Source organism: Alosa sapidissima, chromosome 8 (assembly GCF_018492685.1).
Source record: "Alosa sapidissima isolate fAloSap1 chromosome 8, fAloSap1.pri, whole genome shotgun sequence".
NCBI classification, from domain to species: domain Eukaryota; kingdom Metazoa; phylum Chordata; class Actinopteri; order Clupeiformes; family Clupeidae; genus Alosa; species Alosa sapidissima.
In genome coordinates this window covers 34,203,350-34,226,263 of record NC_055964.1, presented here as the reverse complement: position 1 = coordinate 34,226,263, position 22,914 = coordinate 34,203,350, and the positions used below count along the sequence as shown (strand labels likewise).

Genomic DNA, 22,914 nt, shown 5'->3' with positions numbered 1-22,914 from the left:
AATATTATTTTATCGGGGCAAAAGAAATCATCACTGGGTGCTTTGGTGCTGAACCAGACATACAGGACTGTATCTTCAGTAAGCGGCGACCAAATCTTAGGTGGCAATGGTGGGGCATTGGGCTCAGAAGGTGGGCAATGCCACCGTGTGCCTTCTCACCACGCCACCCACCCCACCCCCTGGTGCCAACCCCTGCCCTCTCCCTCCATGACAGTAATGTTGCTGGCATATAGACTATTGAAGTGGCACTGCTGTGTATTGTCTATAGCTCTGTGGTAAACATGAATCAGGAGTGCCAGGGCAATGTAAGGCTTACACTGCCCTCTACAGGCTGATAATTATATTACAACACATCAGCCTTATTTATAAACTAGAATTCAGAACTCAGTGATTACTCTGGTTTAATTTGTAAAGCAAGTTTAGTCTGGATCATGTTATTATTCTCATCCAGTACTGGTACAGAGACTAGAGATGAGGCGGATCATATCAGTTCACTGTAAAAGGTCCCAGATTGCTCTGGAAATGTTTTTATGCTCTCTGTTCTTGATTATGTTTCATTTGTTTAAACAGTTAACTGGAAAACAATGAAGTAATGTATAGTTTGTTTATTTAATTTTGGTTAAGGGGTTAAGTGTGTTTGGTCACTGCTTTATCATCATGTGTCTTTTTTTTTGGGGGGGGGGGGGGGGGGTATTCAGGTTGCATGTCTATGTATGTCTGTCTGTATGTCTATGCTGTTCCCTACAACCCAGTGAGTCAACTGCAGAGTTCTGTAACTCATCAACCCACAGCCTAAATATGTGTGTGTGTGTGTGTGTGTGTGTGTGTGTGTTTGTGTGTGTGTTAGCAGTGTGTTTGCTCTGTGTGTGTGTGTGTGTTTGTGTCCGCAGTGTGTTTGCTGTGTGTGTGTATGTATGTATGTGTGTGTGTGTGTTTGTGTCGGCAGTGTGTGTGTGTGTGTTTGCTGTGTGTGTGTGTGTGTGTGTGTGTGTGTGTGTGTGTGTGTGTGTGTTTGTGTCAGCAGTGTATTTGCTGTAGTTTCATGTGGGCCGTTAGAGAGACCAGTCAGTCGGTCAGTCAGTCGGTCAGTCAGTCAGTCTGGCACCTCTTGCAGCGCGAGCCGTCCTGCTCCGGTCCAGACGTGTAGTCGAGAAAGCGCAAATGGCGACGAGCATAGTAGCACTGGCGTTGCTCGGCCTGCTGCTGCCCCTGCCAAGGAGTGGACTAGCAGGAGCCCCAGCCTGGGAGACGGTTAGTGTGTGTGTGTGTGTGTGTGTGTGTGTGTGTGTAAAAGAGAGGGTGAGTGGAAATCTCTGAGCAGGGAAGGGGAAGCTCTGGAGTTTGTAAATAGTTGGGACATCTGTAAAGTGCATTGACCCCTCAAACCTCTGCTGTTTCTGCTCCCTGGGGAAAGCTTGATTTAAAATGTTTAATACAGTTTCTTGGCATGAAATCACTCAGCTGCATATGGAAGTCCTCATTTTTATCGGGTGAAGTTACAGAGCAGTCAGACTATTTGGTTTACGCTCTCCTCGACAGACAACTGTGTATGTTAACTCATGAAGTCGCACACAGAACAGTCGGTGACACCAATGACTGGGTCCTTGTGAATTAAAAATGTTCCTCAAACAGCCCTGACATGATTTACACTAACATGATGTTGACCATAGCCTGATTTATTTACACTAACAATAACATGATCTTGACCACAGCCTGATTTATTTACACTAATAAAAACATGATCTCTATCCTAATTTTCACCCCAATAAAACAGGTTTTATCTGTCATAATCCTCGCACCCAGAATGTCATCCGGCAGTTAGCTGATGTATAGTTTTAATGGATCGCCCAAATATAGTAGGGGAGTCTGACAGGACCATATGAAATGAATGGATGCCCTAGCGTGAGTTTGGGTTATTTTTCTCCACCGATAATGCCATATGAAATGAATGGATGCTCTAGTGTGAGTTTGGGTTATTTGTGATGACAAAGCCATATGAAATGAATGCATGTGCTAGCGTGAGGTAGGTCTTCTTGCTAGCGTGAGGTGGGTTATATCTGTCTTCTTGCTAGCGTGAGGTGGGTTATATCTGTCTTCTTGCTAGCGTGAGGTGGGTTATATCTGTCTTCTTGCTAGCGTGAGATGGGTTATATCTGTCTTCTTGCTAGCGTGAGGTGGGTTATATCTGTCTTCTTGCTAGCGTTAGGTGGGTTATATCTGTCTTCTTGCTAGCGTGAGATGGGTTATATCTGTCTTCTTGCTAGCGTGAGGTGGGTTATATCTGTCTTCTTGTCTTTCAGAGCTTCCTAAACTCACTGGACCCCCACGATACTGAATATTACTTTGGCACCATCGCTACTGATGCAGGTTGTCGCACTCCGGTTATAGACGCTTTTTTATCACATCACATTTACACACTCTGCGAGTCTAACTGACCAACTCTTTTTATTACATCACATTTACACACCCTGCGAGGCTAACTGACCAACTCTTTTTATCACATCACATTTACACACCCTGTGAGGCTAACTGACCAACTCTTACTGCTCCCCCCTCCTCAGTGCCTGACTTTGAGCTACTGTGGACAGACTGTCTTTGGGATGAGGCGTCTGCTGAGCTCCAGAGCCCCAGGCGCTGTGTTCTTCACACCCAGAGCGGGAGCTTGCTGCTGGGCCGCGGTGAGCAGGAGGGGTCCCTGTCCTGCCCCAGTGTGGTGGAGACGAGGCTGAACTCCACCGCGAGCACCGTGCGGAAGAGCGAGCCCGGGTGCTGTGAGACCCTGGAGGCGCTGGCCCCGCCCCACGCCAGAGCCGCCCTCTCTCTCTGCAGGGGGTGCATGGTGAGTCAGACCTGCAGGGGGCACTCTGGGGTATTAGTGCGGCTGTAACTGCAGACGGGGCATCAGTGCTATTACAGGAGTCAGGATGGAGCATCAGTGCATTTAGGGTGGAGCATCAGTGCTGATACTGCAGTCAGGGTGGAGCATCAGTGCAGTCAGGGTGGAGCATCAGTGCTGATACTGCAGTCAGGATGGAGCATCAGTGCAGTAACTGCAGTCAGGATGGAGCATCAGTGCTGTTACTGCAGTCAGGGTGGAACATCAGTGCAGTCAGGATGGAGCATCAGTGCTGTTACTGCAGTCAGGGTGGAGCATCAGTGCTGTTACTGCAGTCAGGGTGGAGCATCAGTGCTGTTACTGCAGTCAGGGTGGAACATCAGTGCAGTCAGGATGGAGCATCAGTGCTGTTACTGCAGTCAGGGTGGAGCATCAGTGCTGTTACTGCAGTCAGGGTGGAGCATCAGTGCTGTACTGCAGTCAGGGTGGAGTGGTGTAGTGCTGTCACTGCAGTCAGGGTGGAGTGGTGTAGTGCTGTTACTGCAGTCAGGGTGGAGCGGTGTAGTGCTGACCCTAAAGGCAGAACTCAGAAAGCACTGGCCAATCTTCCCTTACAGTAACTCTTAGAGGTGTTTCTCTGACCACCGTGGCAGCAGCCATCCATTTCTGACCACTTTGGCCTGCTGTTGCAAGACTGTATCATGCTTGTGTGAGTGATGACCAGTCCAGTGACTCTGATGTTCCAGCATGGTGTGGTTGTGATGGTGTGGTTGTGATGTTCCAGAAAGGTGTGGTTGTATCAGGCTGTATCATGCTTGTTGTGATGACCAGTCCAGTGACTCTGATGTTCTAGCATGGTGTGGTTGTGATGTTCCAGAATGGTGTGGTTGTGATGTTCCAGAATGGTGTGGTTGTGATGTTCCAGCATGGTGTGGTTGTGATGGTGTGGTTGTGATGGTGTGGTTGTGACGGTGTGGTTGTGATGTTCCAGCATTGTGTAGTTGTGATGGTGTAGTTGTGACGGTGTAGTTGTGATGGTGTGGTTGTGACGGTGTGGTTGTGATGTTCCAGCATGGTTTGGTTGTGATGGTGTGGTTGTGACGGTGTGGTTGTGATGTTCCAGCATGGTGTAGTTGTGATGGTGTAGTTGTGACGGTGTAGTTGTGACGGTGTGGTTGTGATATTCCAGCACGGTGTGGTTGTGACGGTGTGGTTGTGATGGTGTGGTTGTGATGTTCCAGCATGGTGTGGTTGTGACGGTGTGGTTGTGACGGTGTGGTTGTGATGGTGTGGTTGTGATGTTCCAGCATGGTGTGGTTGTGATGGTGTGGTTGTGACGGTGTGGTTGTGACGGTGTGGTTGTGATGGTGTAGTTGTGATGGTGTGGTTGTGATGGTGTGGTTGTGATGGTGTGGTTGTGACGGTGTGGTTGTGACGGTGTGGTTGTGATGTTCCAGCATGGTGTGGTTGTGACGGAGGGGAGGAGGCTGCACATCCGCCCGCTGCTACAGAAGCATGTCCCCCTGGCACCACCCAACATGCCTCCACACAGCCTGACCCTCATAGGCATGCACCTCACCCAGAGGGCTACTGGGGCTGCAGCAGCTGTGACCCCATCACCCGACAAAGCCCTCGAGGGGATACACGTCCCACAAAGGCCCACGGCAGCTACAAACCCTTCGTCCAGTGCAGGTCAGGCTTGGGCGCTCAACAGCTGTGAGAGGGGTGTCTTATTGATTATTGGCTGTGATTCTGTTATCAGGAAATGCACTGTGTAATGCTACAATTAAGCAATAAGCTCCGAGAGGCCGTAGGTTACACTGATTCTACAACAGCTGAGGGATGTTGTTAGGCACGACGCGCTAGCGGAGTAAAACCCCCCTTAGCTGTTGTAGAGTCAGTGTAGCCTCCGGACTCGAGTGGCTTATTGCTTTTCTAAAACTGTATAAATACCTGACAAAGTTTCATAAAGTAAAGGCACAGCAACTAGAAATATAAAGAGATAATCATTCTTAACTTTTGTATCAAGTTATGGTAGCGCAGTAATATAGAACGAAAAGCGGTCAAGGTGTATGTTTATGCTGGATTTTACAACGGCATCGAACGCGATTCAGCCAATCACAATCAAGGACCGGAACTATCAGTTTTAGAATATACTATAATACTGTGTAAGTAATGTGTAAGTAAATGTGTGTATGTTAGTAATGTGCATATGAGTGTGTGTGTGTGTGTGTTTGTCCTCCAGTCCAGCAGAGGCAGCGGCGGGCTGCTCTGAGCTCTGAGGTGTCTCATCTGGAGCTGCTGGTGGTCGTGGGGTCTGATGTCCAGCAGGTGCATCGTCAGGACACAGAGAGATACATCCTCACCAACCTCAACATCGTGAGTTGCACTGTGTGTGTGTGTGTGTGTGTGTGTGTGCATGTGTGTGTGTGTGTGTGTGAGTGTGTGTGTGTGTGTGTGTTTGTGTGTGTGTACGTACATTGTCAGGACCCCCAAGAGATACATCCTCATCACCAACCTCAACATCATGAGTGGTACGGTGTGTGTGTGTGTGTGTGTGTGTGTGTGTATGTGTGTGTGTGTCCCTCCTCTCTCTCCAGGCTTCAGAGCTCCTGAGAGACGCCACTCTGGGGGCCAACATGAGAGTCCACCTGGTCCGCATGATCATCCTCACAGAGCACGAGGTAAGAGTCCACCTGGTCCGCATGATCATCCTCACAGAGCACGAGGTAAGAGTCCACCTGGTCCGCATGATCATCCTCACAGAGCACGAGGTAAGAGTCCACCTGGTCCGCATGATCATCCTCACAGAGCACGAGGTAAGGGTCAGTCACCCCCCTCATGAGGTACAGTGTGTGACCATTCGGACGGGATTAGTTTTCTGTGGAGGAGGGTGAATTTGTGTGATATTTCTTCAGCTGTAGCCTGTAGAATACCCGAGTATCATCACAAGCACTTAATCGTAGCCTGCAGTTGTCCCTGATATATTGAGCATATAACAAATAAACTTGAACTTGACACTGAACTAATGAGTAAACATTACTCAGGCGCTTGATGGTGTTTTTAAGCCCCCACAGTGATGAGTGTGTGCTGAGTGTGTGCTGAGTGTGTGATGGGTGTGTAATGGGTGTGTGATAAGTGTGTGATGTGTGTGTGATGAGTGTGTGATGAGTGTGTGTTGAGTGTGTGATGAGTGTGTGTGATGAGTGTGTGATGAGTGTGTGTGATGAGTGTGTGTGATGAGTGTGTGTGTTGAGTGTGTGTGATGAGTGTGTGTTGAGTGTGTGATGAGTGTGTGTGATGAGTGTGTGTTGAGTGTGTGTGATGAGTGTGCGTGATGAGTGTGTGTGATGAGTGTGTGTGTTGAGTGTGTGTGTTGAGTGTGTGTGATGAGTGTGTGTGATGAGTGTGTGTTGAGTGTGTGTGATGAGTGTGTGATGAGTGTGTGTGATGAGTGTGTGATGAGTGTGTGTGTTAAATGTGTGATGAGTGTGTGTGATGAGTGTGTGTGATGAGTGTGTGGGATGAGTGTGTGTTGAGTGTGTGTGATGAGTGTGTGTGATGAGTGTGTGTTGAGTGTGTGTGTTGAGTGTGTGTGATGAGTGTGTGTTGAGTGTGTGTGATGAGTGTGTGATGAGTGTGTGTGATGAGTGTGTGTGTGATGAGTGTGTGTGTTGAGTGTGTGTGATGAATGTGTGTGATGAGTGTGTGTGATGAGTGTGTGATGATGAGTGTGTGTGTTGAGTGTGTGTGATGAGTGTGTGATGAGTGTGTGATGAGTGTGTGTGATGAGTGTGTGTGTTGAGTGTGTGTGTTGAGTGTGTGTGATGAGTGTGTGATGTGTGTGTGATGAGTGTGTGTGATGAGTGTGTGTGATGAGTGTGTGTGATGAGTGTGTGATGAGTGTGTGTGATGAGTGTGTGATGAGTGTGTGTGATGAGTGTGTGATGAGTGTGTGTGATGAGTGTGTGTGATGAGTGTGTGCTCTTTCTCATCTTCCTCCTCTCTGCCCTCCAGCCCGAGATCCAGATCTCCACCAACATCTCGTCATCTCTGCGAAGTGTGTGTCAGTGGGGTCGTAAGGTCAACCCAGCCAACGACTCTGACCCTCTACATGCAGACCTTCTGCTATATATCACACGGTCAGAGAAAACACACACTCCTGTGTGTGCTAGAGAACACACACTCCATAACCTCACACTGACCCCGTACATGCAGACCTTCTGCTATCACACGTTCAGAAGAAACACACACTCATGTGTGTGTGTTAAAAAGCATGTACTCCATAACATCACATTCACCAACTACACGCAGACCTCTGCTATATATCACACCGTCAGAGAAAACACACACTCATATGTGTGTGCATTAGAGAACACACACTCCATAACATCACATACTGTAGACATGGTCATATAAGACACTCGCCATAAAATTGTCTGCGGTCCCCATAGAGACTGAACACTCCATAACCTCTTCTGCAGTTGCAGCTGCAGTGTCTTTTAGATTACACCCATCCCCCTCTATGAGGTCACCTTATTTCTCTCTTGTCATTGGCTCATCACAGATTTGACCTGGTGCTGCCCAATGGGAACAAGCTTGTGAGGGGGGTGACTCAGCTGGGCGGAGCCTGCTCCAGCCAATGGAGTTGCGTCATCACAGAGGACACTGGGTTTGACCTGGGCATCACCATCGCTCATGAGATCGGACACAGGTAACAGCTCTCCCTGAGCTCTGTGTTATTTGGATAGTTAGTAAGTCCACTTTGTGTTATTCGAGTCTAAAAGATGAGACTTGGTTTTAATCCACCCTGAGCTCTGTGTTATTTGGATAGTTAGTAAGTCCACTTTGTGTTATTCGAGTCTAAAAGATGAGACTTGGTTTTAATCCACCCTGAGCTCTGTATTATTTGGATAGTTAGTAAGTCCACTTTGTGTTATTCGAGTCTAAAAGATGAGACTTGGTTTTAATCCACCCTGAGCTCTGTGTTATTTGGATAGTTAGTAAGTCCACTTTGTGTTATTCGAGTCTAAAAGATGAGACTTGGTTTTAATCCACCCTGAGCTTGTGCTCAAACTATAATGTACCAACCAACATTATCCACAAGACCTAACCTCTAGCTGCTCTTGTTCATCTCCCAGCCCCCTAACATACCATGTTCATATCATTAGCTAGTTCCCTCTGCTGGTCACATTATGTATTATAGTTGATTCATTGCATATCAACACACACTTGTCTCAGCGTATGCTCTCACCCTACATCAGAAATGTACAGGGTTTTCATGATCTCTGAAAATGTTATGTGGTGTTTACTGGCTATTTCACTTACAGGTTACGTTATTGTGAACATGTAACAGTAGCCAGTTGGGACGCAGATGTGTAGGTTGTTTGTGAGGTTAACTGCTTCCTCCTGGCGCCTTAGCAGATGTACTACTGAGTGATGCTAGCACCCTGGGGATTTAGCTCACTTGCTAACACACTCGATTACCATTTTAAGGTTCTGCATGTTGCGGGTGCGAGTGCAGAGCTGAGTCATGCAGCCAACACAACGCAGGTTTCATACACGTGATGAGCTTGTGAGTGTGTGTTTATTTGTGTTTTTGTGTTTTTGTTTGTGTGTTTGTTAGCTTTGGCATAAATCACGATGGGACAGGTAACACCTGCAGCAGTAGTGGCTTCATGATGGCGTCAGACGGAGGCTACAACAGCATGGATCTCACCTGGTCTCAGTGCAGCAGGGAGCAGCTGCTCCGCTTCTTCAGGTAGTTACAGCGCACTGCCTGCAGGGGTCACTCAATACATGGACGCTGGGTGATCTGAAAAGAAAAGAAACAAGACATACTGGACCTCCTAAACAACCAAACACCTTCCCATCATGTTGAGGCAAAATAAACACTTCTCAGCATCCCAGCCTCAAGCAGCCATAAAATGGGCCTAAATAAACAAAGAGGAACATTATTTACTTACTATTTATGTTTTGCTCAAACACACACTTATCACTCAAACAAACACTGTACACATCCATCTCAGGAAGCCTTACAGTCTAAACAAACAGCTTTGAGCCGACTAAACCTCTTGTAGGTGTGTGTGTGTGTGTGTGTTTAAGCGCACGTGTTTCCCTCTGTTTGGCAGCGCAGGGAAAGCTGAGTGCGTGGCAGACCTGCCAGTGATGGCCGGCTCTCTGCAGGACTGGAAGCCTGGCCTGTACTACGGGGTGGACGACCAGTGCAGGATCGCCTTTGGCAGCTCCGCCCGGGCCTGCTCCTTCACAGCCAATGACATGGTGAGAACACACCACCAGCCAATCAGCAGCAAGACAATCATAGAGTGAGAGCCAGCTAGCCAATCACATAGTGAGAACAAGCTAACCAATCACATACTGAGAACCAGCTAGCCAATCACATAGTGAGAACCAGCTAACCAATCACATGGTGAGAACACACCACCAGCCAATCAGCAGCAAGACAATCATAGAGTGAGAGCCAGCTAGCCAATCACATGGTGAGAACCAGCTAGCCAATCATGTGCTTGGAACACACTAGCCATTACATGGCAGTAAGTCCGATGAGAACCTTCTAACATGGTGAGAAAACCCACTAGCAAGTCTGATGAGAACCTTCTAACATGGTGAGAACCCACTAGCAAGTCTGATGAGAACCTTCTAACATGGTGAGAACCCACTAGCAAGTCCGATGAGAACCTTCAAACATGGTGAGAACCCACTAGCAAGTCCGATGAGAATCTTCTAACATGGTGAGAACCCACTAGCAAGTCCACTGAGAATCTTCTAACATGGTGAGAACCCACTAACAATCGCAAGTCTGATGAGAACCTTCTAACATGGTGAGAAGAATCCACTAGCAAGTCCACTGAGAACCTTCTAACACGGTGAGAACCCACTAACAATCGCAAGTCTGATGAGAACCTTCTAACATGGTGAGAACCCACTAACAATCGCAAGTCTGATGAAAACCTTCTAACATGGTGAGAACCCACTAACAATCGCAAGTCTGATGAGAACCTTAATGAAATGCTTGTGACCTTTACTGGCATCATGATAGAACAGTCTGTTCTGAGAGTGGTGATCTCACAGTGAGTAAGAGTCATAGCTGGAGAAAGAGCTGAGCTGAGGTGTGTGTGTGTGTGTGTGTGTGTGTGTGTGTGTGTGTGTGTGTGTGTGTGGAGAAAGAGGCTTTCTGGGTTTTGAGGGTGAGCTGAGGTGTGTGTGTGTGTGTGTGTGGAGAAAGAGGCTTTCTGGGTTTTGAGGGTGAGCTGAGGTGTGTGTGTGTGTGTGTGTGTGGAGAAAGAAGTGAGGTGGTGGTTTTGAGTTCAGGCCTGTAGATATTTTTAGCATCCCAGATTTCTGAGCTTGTCATGTGCTTCAGAACATTATAGGACTCAGGAGCGGAGTGGTAATCGGGAGAATTGGGAGAATTGGGAGAATTCCCAGTCAGCCGGTAATGTTTTGAGGCCAGGCTGATTTCTGTGATCTTAAATAGGGTATGATATCACTGTTGGCATGAATGGTTCGCTCTCCATCAGCCTGGACTGTGCAATCGCAGTCTCTCACTCTCACTCCCCACAGCCCTGGTCATAACGTAGTAACAACTATGGCCTGACATGCAGGTATGAGATGGGTATGAGACGAGTATGAGATGGGTGTGAGATGGGTACGAGATGAGATGGGTATGAGGTGGGTATGAGATGGGTATGAGATGAAGTGGGTATGAGATGAAGTGGGTATGAGATGAAGTGGGTATGAGATGAGATGGGTATGAGATGGGCATGAGATGGGTATGAGATGAGATGGGTATGAGATGAAGTGGGTATGAGATGAGATGGGTATGAGATGTGTATGAGATGAGATGGGTATGAGATGAGATGGGTATGAGATGAGATGAGTATGAGATGACATGGGTATGAGATGTGTATGAGATGAGATGGGTATGAGATGAGATGAGTATGAGATGAGAATAGTATGAGATGAGATGGGTATGAGATGAGATGGGTATGAGATGGGTATGAGATGAGATGGGTATGAGATGGGTATGAGATGAGATGAGATGGGTATGAGATGAGATGAGTATGAGATGGGAATCAGATGGGTATGAGATGAGATGAGTATGAGATGAGAATAGTATGAGATGAGATGGGTATGAGATGAGATGGGTATGAGATGGGTATGAGATGAGATGGCTATGAGATGGGTATGAGATGAGATGAGATGGGTATGAGATGAGATGAGTATGAGATGGGAATGAGATGGGTATGAGATGAGATGGGTATGAGATGGGTATGAGATGAGATGAGATGGGTATGAGATGAGATGAGTATGAGATGGGAATGAGATGGGTATGAGATGAGATGAGTATGAGATGGGTATGAGATGAGATGGGTATGAGATGAGATGGGTATGAGATGAGATGGGTATGAGATGGGTATGAGATGAGATGGGTATGAGATTTTTTTTTTCCCGTCATCTACTTCCTGAATTTTTGGTCAACGATACCCGGGACACCGAACCACCGGGGCACATGACATTTGGTGGGTATGTAGCCCCACTAGACTTTTACGGAAAAAATTTGTTTTGTCCCTGGGGGCCACTCCCCCCCCCGTGCTGGGCCCCCCGAACCGCAAAAAAGCAGTTTTTCCTAAATAACTACCTGAACCGTGGCACTGAGGATGAAGAATCTTTTATGGTATGTTGGTCTCAAGGGCCCACATCAATCTGGCCCATAATCACTCATTTGTGATTTGCACCCCCCCCGGTAAAAAATGAAAATGCAATATTATTCTGCTTTAATCGCCCCTATCTTCAGTTAAGATGTTCAGAACTGCACCAAATGTTATGTGTATGATTGACCTGGCATTCTCTGGGGATATGCCAAGTTTCGTAGAATTTCATCCATGGGGGGGTCTAAAAAAAATTAGGTTATGTGTACATTTAGTGACTGTACACTCATTGGCCTGTAGATGGCGGTGCACACATATACACATGCACACACACACAGGCACCCACATACTATCGGTATTAGAACGGCCGATACATAATTACAAATTCAGTAGGATTAAAAGAAAGCCAAAATAAATATTCATCATCATCATCATGGCTGCATTTCCAGTATTGGCGATAAGTAGTCGTTTGTCCACTAGATGGCGCGTCGTTGCAGTGAGACGTAATTTTGTTGGAAGTTAAAAGTGGGTTGGAAAAACAATGGACGCTTCATACAAGGAGTGTAGTTTACCGCAGAGAACGTCTAATAAGGATAGGATGATGTTCACATGAAATGTAATTTCCATTTCTTCTTGAAGCCGAAATAAATCTGAGGATGTTTATCGGACATGCTTGGTTTTTACTGCAGGTACGTTAATCTTATAATATCAATAAGGACCTAGGTAATGTTACCATTAGCGTTGGTTGAGTGATGGAGGCCAATTTGATTGATTGCATTTGTAGAAAACTATAATGCGGTTATACTGTACCAAGCAAATTGATAGCAGCACTGTAATTGTATCTTTCGACTGTCATTTGTTGCACGTGCTAGCCTGGGTGTTCCCATGCTGCCTTGCGCGCGATTTGATTCACGCTGCTAAGGCAGCCTGGAGACCATGGAGCAAATTTTCGCCTGAGATAGGGAACCAATCACATAACAGGTGGGAAAGCAAGACGATGATGAGCTATGCACAGACGCATTTGATAGACATCCGTGGCAGCCAATAAACGGATCTGGGCATTTTTTTCAAATATGAGAAAATGAACGTTTGGTTCCCAGACCACGTCTCATTGAGAAGTGGTGGCGCTAGCCAGGCTATGCACGTGCTACAAAAATCATTCTGTGCAATGGAAGATTTACCAACGTTACACCGGTCTGATACAGTTTTGCATACATGCGTGAGACTGAGACGCCTATTTATTTTGTTTTAGGTGCGTGCAGAGTGTGAGAGGGGAATCGATGTGCTTTGATTCCAGCTTGGTAGTTGTAGTCTGTGAAATTAAAAAGCACGTGTGTGTGAAGTATCCAATGACACCCTCATTTCATGATGGCTGCTTTAGCAACACACCTTAAGCTACTGTGTAGTGGGTCCCATTTAGAAGTGGCTACTTCATTCGCGCTTTCCTTGACTCATGGAGCTGCGTGAATTTTATTACAACTTTTCGCCACGATATGGCAGTTTAAGTCCGCTTGATACTGTAAGGCGTAGCCATTGGTTTCCAAAGGAGATTTTATTTGTGTCGCCAGCATAGCCTATTGACAATTTATGTTGTAAATAGGCCTATCTTATAAGCCTACCTGTAGCTTAGGGAAGCTAACAGCTTTCTATTAGGATCTAGTTTGTTAGTTACAGTTTTGTCATAACTCCCTAATGCATTTTTGCATTTAGAATAGCCAGAGCGTGGATATCTCAATCGGAAAATTATACAATATGGGTGAACCCAGCCTAATCTGCCCGCTATTTATTTTTTGATTTCTTAAAAGATTGAGCTTGGTCTGGTGAAAGCCAGACTAGCCATGGAACTGAGTTACACAATGCAAGGGAACATGAATCAGCCTATATTTGCACGAACAATAACGGACAACAGCTCTTCAACTTTGGCCCGTTAAAATGTGTATGAACAGTCTAGCGACGCATTTCATCAAGGCCCATTTGGACATGTCGGGTATTTGCACCACTGGTTAGATGTAAAACAGCATTTCGTTTCAGACTACTGTTACTTAATTTGTGCATTAACAATAACGTTTCAGACTACTGTTACTTAATTTGTGCATTGACAGTAAAGCAGGGGTCTCAAACACCCGGCCCGCGGGCCAAATCCGGCCCGCGTCCTGCCCAATTCCGGCCCGCGACGTATGACAAAATAATAATGTAATCCGGCCCTTGAGGCTATTAATTGCGACAAACAACGATACTGATTAAAATAGACGATAGATCCAGGTACGGTGACAAATCTCATTTGTAGGCCTACTCTGCTCCACTATGTGCAAGACATCCAGAGCTTGATTCAAACCTAAAATCGTTGCGCAAAGTTTTCAGGAAATACTTGTATTACACGCGAGAAACACAAAGACGTGCATATGTAATGACGCGGAAGCGATGCAGGCCATAGTGTTGCAGAAATTGAAGCAGAAATTAAGCAGAAATAGGCCTACACCAAATGTTGAAAAACGTTCACGTTTGATGAAGTCTTAGGTAAGCTATGTTATTCACCTATTCTAATTCTGAAGGAGAATATCCTTTTGGAGATTATGATCGATCGTCTATGACAGTGATAGTCACGGTGCGTCTGTGAATGGAGGTGCGTGTATACAACGGTGTCCACTAAGCATACCATGCTTGTTTCGACCCTCTGCCCAACATAGCTTGGAGGTTGCAGTGGTAATCGTGATGATAGTGTCCGTAATGGATGTGGTACAGACAGCAGGGCTAGTAGAAATAGGGCTCTAAAGAACTACAAAGTCACCCGCAATATGATGCGAACTTCTGGGTAGGCTACTGCAGATTACCCGCGATAGGAACTGTTTGACCAGAATACTTTATTGTAGGCCTATATTGTAGTAATCTATTACTAAACCACAACATCTTAGGTGTTGGCATACATCTTAGGTGTTTTCCTGTTCATTTGTTATGTGGGTAATATGAAAAAAGGAAAGTAAACCTGCTTAAATATGTTCATCCAGTATTTACTGAAAGGTGCATAATTTGAGGTGCTTGCCATCCAGTGACAAATTAGATGGGTAAATTTACCCCCTTCATAAACTTTTGTTTTACTCAAAGATTTTTACATTTACAGTAGGACTTTATCTCTGACCACTTTCAAGCCATGGCCTTTTGACATTTTGATATAAAAATCCAATGGTGTTGGCAATGGCTTTCTTAACCCTGATGCCTAGTTTGCCAGGTTTAAAAAAGTTATGAGAGGAAATATTTTTATTTGGTGTGAAACACACACACATACCTGTTTTTATGTTTTTCATTTATTTTATAATTTGTATTAATATTTATTTTATCATTATTTTATTTATAAGCTAAGGTTGCTAGCACAGGTGTCTAAAACTAGATAAAAACACTTGCACTTTCTGTTTGCAGTTTTGTGTGGTATTTGAAAAAAAGAACATTGCATTTTCAGAAATAGCCGGCCCTCCAATCAGATGACGTTGGCAGAATTGGCCCCCAGCTCATTTGAGTTTGAGACCCCTGCAGTAAAGTATTACATGAACTAAAGATGACTAAAATCTTATGTAGAAGAAGAAACATTCACAAAAAATCCATCCATCCAAAAATGACCTTTGTTTTTGATAGCTGTTGAAAACGGCATGGAACTGACAGAGATGTTTTTGTTTATAAATAAATAAATAACATGCTGATACCTTTTGCTTTTCCCAAATACAATGTTGCCTACAGGTGTAAGTGACCTTTCATCAATCCAGTTGCAATGGATGAACTGTGATGAACTGCCCTACTTGTGATTGTTTAGAGATTTTAAAGGTTTTATAACAATGCTACATCTTCTTTGGCTATTCTACAATCTATTCACCTTTTCAGCACCAGTAGGCTACTTTCTGTGCAGCCGCACACACACACACTCAGGCATGCCAAACAAGCATACACAAAAGTTTCAAGAGTGGGGGATGGAGTAAAATATGGAGATAAATTGAAGTGTGATTTATTTTCGCGGAACGGATGTACAGGACTGAGCGGCGGTCATATTTTGTACCGCTATGCGGTACATCTAGTTCTTTATTAGGATCCCCATTAGCTTGCCTAAAAAGGGTCGCTAGTCTCCCTGGGGTCCTGTAGTAAAAAACTAATTAATCATCAACATTACAAGTGTTAAAATATAACATTGGAATTACATTCCATTTATATTCTGTCTGTCTTAAAAACACAATAATAAGAAGAGGACATAGTGACTAATATGCCTGACTCTAACTTACAGTAAGAAAATGCCACCTTAGTGACATATCTGACACAGTTTTCAATGTTTTTAATATCCAAAGAGAGCCTATTGAATTGGGCCACTACCCATTAACCCCGCCCCCTGTCCAGAGGGAGCTGCTGGACCTTGAAATCTCCCAGTAATATAGCGAACGAGATAGAGGCTTTCTGGGGTATTAACAGTGATATAGCAGTCCAAAAGAGATAGAGGCTTTCTGGGGTATTAACAGTGATATAGCAGTCCAAAAGAGATAGAGGTTATCTGGGGTATTAACAGTGATATAGCAGTCCAAAAGAGATAGAGGCTTTCTGGGGTATTAACAGTAATATAGCAGTCCAAACGAGATAGAGGCTTTCTGGGGTATTAACAGTAATATAGTGTGTCTGTATGTGTGTGTGTGTGTTTATTAGATGTGAGCTGAGCAGTGTATGTGTGTGTTTATTAGAGGTGAGCTGAGCAGTGTGTGTGTGTGTGTGTGTTTATTAGAGGTGAGCTGAGCAGTGTGTGTGTGTGTGTGTGTGTGTGTGTGTGTGTGTGTGTGTGTTTATTAGAGGTGAGCTAAGAGATGTGTGTGTGTGTGTGTGTCCTCCTCAGGAAGCGTGTCGTGTGCTGTCCTGCCACACGGCTCCTGGAGACCAGACTTCCTGCACACGCCTGCTGGTGCCACTGCTGGACGGCACAGAGTGCGCCCCTAACCAGGTGCCCTCTACACACACACACACACACACACACACACACACACACACACCTGTCTCTTAACCCTGAGTCCTCTAACCCTGGTGTCCTTGCCTTGTGTCCCCTACCCCTGTGCTCTGACTCTGCTGTGCTGCTGTGCTGCTGCGCTGCTGTGCTGCTGTGCTGCTGTGCTGCTGTGCTGCTGTTCCCAGTGGTGCCTGAAGGGGCGCTGTGTCTCCCCCTCCTCTCTGAGCGGCTCCATGGTGGTGCACGGCTCCTGGTCCCGCTGGTCCGAGTTCTCCCCCTGCTCACGCACCTGTGGAGGGGGCATCACCTTCAGGAAGCGCCAGTGCAACAACCCCAGGTGGGAGACACACAGACTCTCACACACACACACACACATGCACACCCACACACACTTACATGTGCACATACACATAGGCTCACATACACACACAAACACAAACACAAACACAAACACGCACACGCACACGCACATGCACACACACACGCACATGCACACACACCTAGTTCTCCCCAGTTCTCCCCCTGATCATGTACTTGTGGAGGGGCCATCACCAACACACACACACACACACACACACACACACACACACACACACATACACATAATACACAAACATGCCCATGCACGCACGCACACACACACACACACACACACACACACACACACACACATACACATAATACACAAACATGCCCATGCACGCACGCACACACACACACACACACACACACACACATACACACACACACATGAACACACACACACACACTCACACACACACACACACATACACACCCACAGCTCAGCCACGCTGTTGTTAATGGTCACTGAAGTGTGTATCTGTCCCCAGACCTGCGTTCGGAGGGAGAGAGTGTGAAGGGGTGGACACTGAGGCTGAACTTTGTCACCGTCAGGTAACGTTCCCCAGGTCATATTTACAGTACAGGTCAAAAGGTCATGTTTACAGTGCAGTGGCCATCAAGGGTCCTACTGCTGTATCTCCCCTGCTCTGCCCTGTGTGTCAGTGGAGTGCCTGTGTGGAGGGGCTGATAGGCCATATGCACGGGAGAGCCTGATGTATTTTGCTCAGGGTGAAATCTCAGGATGCTTGTAAACATCCGTGCCCATAGACATGAGTGCCATGCTAGTCGCCAAAACAGTTGTTGTTGTTGCTGTTGCTGTTGCTGTTGCTGTTGCTGTTGTTGTTGTTGTTGTTGTTGTTTATTTGTGTTACTTCCATATACGTTGTTTACCTAATATCAGGAAAACGTGTAACCGTATGAAAATGTCATTTCAAAGACGGGAGGATTATGTGCTGCAATGGACAGTGTCTGCTAAATGTAAAACTATTATCTCCCCACTCCTCTCCTCTCCTCTCACTGCCCCCCCCGGTAGCCGTGTGTCTCTACGCAGTTGGACTTCATGGCCCAGCAGTGCTCCAAGACCAACCCCCAGCCCCTCTCCCTCTCCCCTGGGCACGCCCCGCGCTACACCTGGGCACCTGCGGTGGGACACGTCTCAGGTGAGCTGGGAGGGGGGGGGGGCTGGGCGCATCAGCCTACGCTACTGACCACATCTGCTCCACTATGTAGCAGAGCAGCAAGACTACTGACCACATCTGCTCCACTATGTAGCAGAGCAGCAAGACTACTGACCACATCAGCTCCACTATGTAGCAGAGCAGCAAGACTGTGACCTCTGACCATTTAAAATTAGACTCAAGCCACACAAACAAATCTCTTATGGCATGACTGTCCTGCTGTGTGACGCTGCAGCCACAGGACAACTCTCGTTATCTCTCTCTCGTTACGTCTGGGGCGTCAGTACACAGTAGGACCCTCTGTGCCGTCTGCTCTGTGTTGTCAGTTCTGTGCTCCCTGTTCCTGTTGATTTCCTGGTTCTGATTGGTCCCTTTCTCAGGTCACATGCAGTGTAAGCTCATGTGTATGTCTGAGGGGGAGGACTTCATGGTCAGCCGCGGGTCAAAGTTCACTGATGGGACGCGCTGTGAACCCGACCAGCCGGTGGCTCCTGGGATCGTCACCGCCTGCCTGGGAGGGCTGTGCGAGGTGAGAGGGGCGGTCAGGGAGGTGGGGTCAGCAGGTACTGGACATTAGGTAAGGGAACGCTGGTCAGGTACTGGACATTAGGTAAGAAGACGCTGGTCAGGTACTAGACATTAGGTAAGGGAACGCTGGTCAGGTGAGGTGGGGTCAGCAGGTACTGCACATTAGGTAAGGGAACGCTGGTCAGGTGAGGTGGGGTCAGGTACTGGACATTAGGTAAGGGGACGCTGGTCAGGTGAGGTGGGGTCAGGTACTGGACATTAGGTAAGGGAACGCTGGTCAGGTACTGGACATTAGGTAAGGGAACGCTGGTCAGGTGAGGTGGGGTCAGGTACTGGACATTAGGTAAGGGGACGCTGGTCAGGTGAGGTGGGGTCAGGTAGTGGACATTAGGTAAGGGAACGCTGGTCAGGTACTGGACATTAGGTCAAGTCAAGTCAAGTCAAGTTTATTTATATAGCACATTTCATACACAGAGGTCATTCAATGTGCTTTACATAAACAAAACCAAACGATAATAACAAATAAAAGCATAGAAGGGCAATATAGTCAAAGAATAGTTAAAAGGTAAAGATCATAATAAAAAGAAAACATAAAACACAAGGTAAAATCATTTAAAAATAAAGAATAATTAGTAAGCAAAAACAAAGGCAAAAGTAGTAAAAAAAAAAAAAAAGTAATAAAAGACAAAGTAGAATAATTATCGAGGCAGATTCAGAATTTGTAACTCGGCACAGTTAGCAGAAAGCGTCTGAGAACAGTTTGGTCTTAAGTCTAGATTTAAAACTGGCTACAGTTGGGGCCTTTTTAATGTCATCCGAAGGTTGGTTCCACAGCTGAGCCGCATAGCAGCTAAAAGCTGCTTCACCATGTTTAGTTCTAACTGTAGGTTTTACTAGCAGGTTTTTCACCTGGGACCTGAGAGGACGAGAAGGTGTGTACTGCTGAAGCATGTCTGACAAGTATTTAGATCCTGCTCCATTTACTGATTTATAAACAAGCAATAGTGCTTTAAAGTCAATTCTGTGACTTACTGGAAGCCAGTGCAAGGACTTAAGAATTGGAGTAATGTGGTCAGTTCTTTTAGTTTTTGTTAGAGTCCTAGCTGCTGCATTTTGTATCACCTGAAGCTGTTTAATAGTCTTTTTAGGAAGGCCTGTGAACAGTCCATTGCAGTAATCAACCCTGCTGGAGATAAATGCATTAATGAGTTTTTCTAAGTCATGTTTTGACATCAGCCCTATGAGTTTGACAATATTTTTGAGGTGGTAAAAAGCTGATTTAGTTATCGCTTTCATGTGGCTGTTAAAATTTAGATGACTGTCAATTAATACACCAAGATTTTTAACAGTATCCTTTGCCTTCAACCCTTTTGTGTCAAGGAGAGTGGCAACCCTAAGTCTTTCCTCATTTTTACCAAATATAATTACTTCAGTTTTTTCTTTGTTCAGCTGAAGAAAATTTTGAGACATCCAGGTGTTGATTTGTTCTATACACTGACACATAGATTCAAGAGGACCATAGTTGTTTGGTGATAGAGCTAAGTAAATTTGTGTGTCATCTGCATAGCTATGATATGAAATCAAATTATTTTGAATGATTTGTCCAAGTGGGAGCATATAGAGGTTGAATAATAGTGGCCCCAAGATCGACCCCTGGGGAACACCACAGGTCAAGGACGTTGGTGTTGAGGTACAGTTTCCGATGGCAACAAAGAAGCTCCTTTCTTGTAGATATGATTTTAGCCAGCTGATAACTATGCCTGTAAATCCAACCCAGTGTTCTAGTCTGTGTAGTAAAATATTGTGATCAACAGTGTCAAATGCTGCACTAAGGTCCAGTAGCACTAGGACTGATGTTTTACCTGAATCTGTGTTGAGGCGTATGTCATTGGAAACTTTAATGAGAGCTGTTTCAGTGCTATGATTTGCCCGAAAACCAGACTGAAAGTAATCAAAATACCCATTTGATGTTAGGAAGGTGGTTAATTGATTAAAGACTACTTTTTCAATAATTTTGCCAATAAAAGGTAGATTGGATATGGGCCTGTAATTGTTTAGCATGGAGGCATCCAGGTTATTCTTCTTGAGAAGTGGCTTTACAACAGCTGTTTTCAGTGACTTAGGAAAAGTGCCAGACAGCAATGATACATTTACAATTTGAAGGACATCCGCCGCTATGAGGTGAAAAACAGTTTTGAAGAAATTGGTAGGCAGAGTGTCTAAGACACATGTGGAAGGGCTGAGATTCTGTACCGTTTTTTCAAGTGTTTCGTAGTCTATCAAGCTGAACTCTGACATCAAGTTTAGTTTCCCTCTGTTTGTTGCTGGAAGTTCAGGTTGTTGAATTTATAATTGAGCAGATATGTTGAGTCTGATTTTGTCAATTATACCTTTAAAAAAAGAGAAAACTCATTGCATTTATTAGTTGAGAGAAGTTCAGGCGCTAATTGTGAGGGGGGATTTGTTAACTTATCAACAGTTGAAAATAGAATACGAGTGTTATTTGAACTAGGTAAAGGGAAGCTGGTCAGGTATTGGACATTAGGTAAGGGGACGCTGGTCAGATGAGGTGAGTTAGACATTTATTACATTTATTCACTTAGCAGACGCTTTTATCCAAAGCAACTTACAGACATGAATAATATTCAAGATACATTGTAGGAGGTACCAGAGATGTAGGAAGAGGACGCTGGTCAGGTGTGTGTGTGTGTGTGTGTGGGGGGGGGGGGGGGGGGGTCAGGTGAGTTGGTGAAGTAGAAGAGGCTTGGCTGTGATGGAGTGAGACTTTAGGGGAAGGTTGTGTGTGTGTGTGTGTGTGTGTGTGTGTGTGTGTGTGTGTGTGTGTGTGTGTGTGTGTGTGTTCTGTTTCGGACCCTGAGCATATGGTTTGTTTTTGGCAGGAGTTTGGCTGTGATGGAGCGTTGCATTCTGGGAAGGTGGAGGATGTGTGTGGGGTGTGTGGAGGAAATGGGTCCACCTGTCAACTCACCTCCCTCTCTTACCACGGAGGAGGAGCTAGAGGTAGAGATTACTTTCTGTCACATCTCTCTCTACCTCCTGTCTGCATCTCTGTGTCCCTCCCTTTCTCTCTTTCCATTTCTCTCTCTCTCTATCTCTCTCTCCCTCCATTTCTCTCTCCATCTCTCTCTACCTCCTGTCTGCATCTCTGTGTCCCTCCCTTTCTCTCTCTCCATTTCTCTCTCTCTCTCCCTCCCTCCATCTCTCTCTACCTCCTGTCTGCATCTCTGTCTCCCTCCCTTTCTCTCTCTCTTTTCTTGTTCCTCTATCTTAATCTGTATCCGTCTGTTCTCTGTCATCTGTTTCTCTCTCTCTCCTTCATGTGTAATGCTTTTCCTCCATTTGGAACCACCTCACTCAGTCTCACCCAGCTCACCTGCTCACCTGTCATCTCTCTTTCCTCTGACTCTGTGTGTGTGTGTGTGTGTCGTAGACTACTTCACCTGTCATCTCTCTCTCTGACTGTGTGTGTGTGTGTGTCGTAGACTACGTCACCTTCCTGACGGTGCCCATCAACGCCACACAGGTCCGCATCATCAACACCAGGCCCGTTTTCACACACCTGGGTGAGAGGCTGTGCATCAACACCAGTGCAAATCCTAAGGGAGTTAGGGGAGGTGGATGAGTTAGTGCACTTGGCCTGCATGACCCTCATATGACTGCAGATCTCACGTGTGCAGCATGTGTGTGTAGCAGAGGAGTGGTACAGTCCCTCAGTTGCTGTACCTGTCCCTGAAGAAGTGAAACAAATGATTATGTGAATTTCCCCATGTGTGTCCTGTTCCTGTGCTGGGGCTGTCCCGTGTCTGCATACGTGTCTGTTGCTGTGTGTGTGCTGTGTATGTGTCTGTTGCTGTGTGTGTGCTGTATCTGTGCTGCATACGTGTCTGTTGCTGTGTGTGTGCTGTATCTGTGCTGCATCCGTGTCTGTTGCTGTGTGTGTGCTGTGTATGTGTCTGTTGCTGTGTGTGTACTGTATCTGTGCTGCATACGTGTCTGTCCCCGTGTCTGCATATGTTTCTGTTGCTGTGTGTGTGCTGTGTATGTGTCTGTTTCTATGTGTGTGCTGTATCTGTGCTGCATACGTGTCTGCTGCTGTGTGTGTGCTGTATCTGTGCTGAATACGTGTCTGTTGCTGTGTGTGTGCTGTGTGTGTGCTGTGTATGTGTCTGTTTCTATGTGTGTGCTGTATCTGTGCTGCATACGTGTCTGCTGCTGTGTGTGTGCTGTATCTGTGCTGCATACGTGTCTGTTGCTGTGTGTGTCCTGTATCTGTGCTGTGTGTGTCCTGTATCTGTTGCTGTGTGTGTCCTGTATCTGTGCTGTGTGTGTCTGCATCTGTGCTGTGTGTGT

The 22,914-nt window shown here is 45.9% G+C and overlaps 1 protein-coding gene across 6 annotated transcripts in view; it reads left to right on the top strand.

The window, feature by feature from the left end:
- The first annotated feature begins 1,047 nt into the window (after positions 1 to 1,047).
- Positions 1,048 to 22,914, top strand: part of adamts13 (ADAM metallopeptidase with thrombospondin type 1 motif, 13) — a 36,381-nt gene continuing 14,514 nt past the window's right edge. For 5 of the 6 annotated variants that reach the window (XM_042100323.1, XM_042100320.1, XM_042100319.1 and 2 more), the window contains exons 1-17: positions 1,048 to 1,251; positions 2,301 to 2,367; positions 2,562 to 2,839; positions 4,294 to 4,528; positions 5,082 to 5,215; positions 5,437 to 5,520; positions 6,854 to 6,978; positions 7,404 to 7,550; positions 8,463 to 8,597; positions 8,968 to 9,118; positions 16,367 to 16,471; positions 16,660 to 16,811; positions 17,326 to 17,389; positions 17,871 to 17,997; positions 18,396 to 18,544; positions 21,444 to 21,564; positions 22,047 to 22,127. In XM_042100323.1, the coding sequence (XP_041956257.1) occupies positions 1,162 to 1,251; positions 2,301 to 2,367; positions 2,562 to 2,839; positions 4,294 to 4,528; positions 5,082 to 5,215; positions 5,437 to 5,520; positions 6,854 to 6,978; positions 7,404 to 7,550; positions 8,463 to 8,597; positions 8,968 to 9,118; positions 16,367 to 16,471; positions 16,660 to 16,811; positions 17,326 to 17,389; positions 17,871 to 17,997; positions 18,396 to 18,544; positions 21,444 to 21,564; positions 22,047 to 22,127 (2,245 nt within the window). In that variant the 5' untranslated portion in view covers positions 1,048 to 1,161. Of the gene's footprint in view, positions 1,252 to 2,300; positions 2,368 to 2,561; positions 2,840 to 4,293; positions 4,529 to 5,081; positions 5,216 to 5,436; positions 5,521 to 5,619; positions 5,656 to 6,853; positions 6,979 to 7,403; positions 7,551 to 8,462; positions 8,598 to 8,967; positions 9,119 to 16,366; positions 16,472 to 16,659; positions 16,812 to 17,325; positions 17,390 to 17,870; positions 17,998 to 18,395; positions 18,545 to 21,443; positions 21,565 to 22,046; positions 22,128 to 22,914 lie in introns of those variants that run through there. The other variant, XM_042100324.1, reaches the window with a different exon arrangement.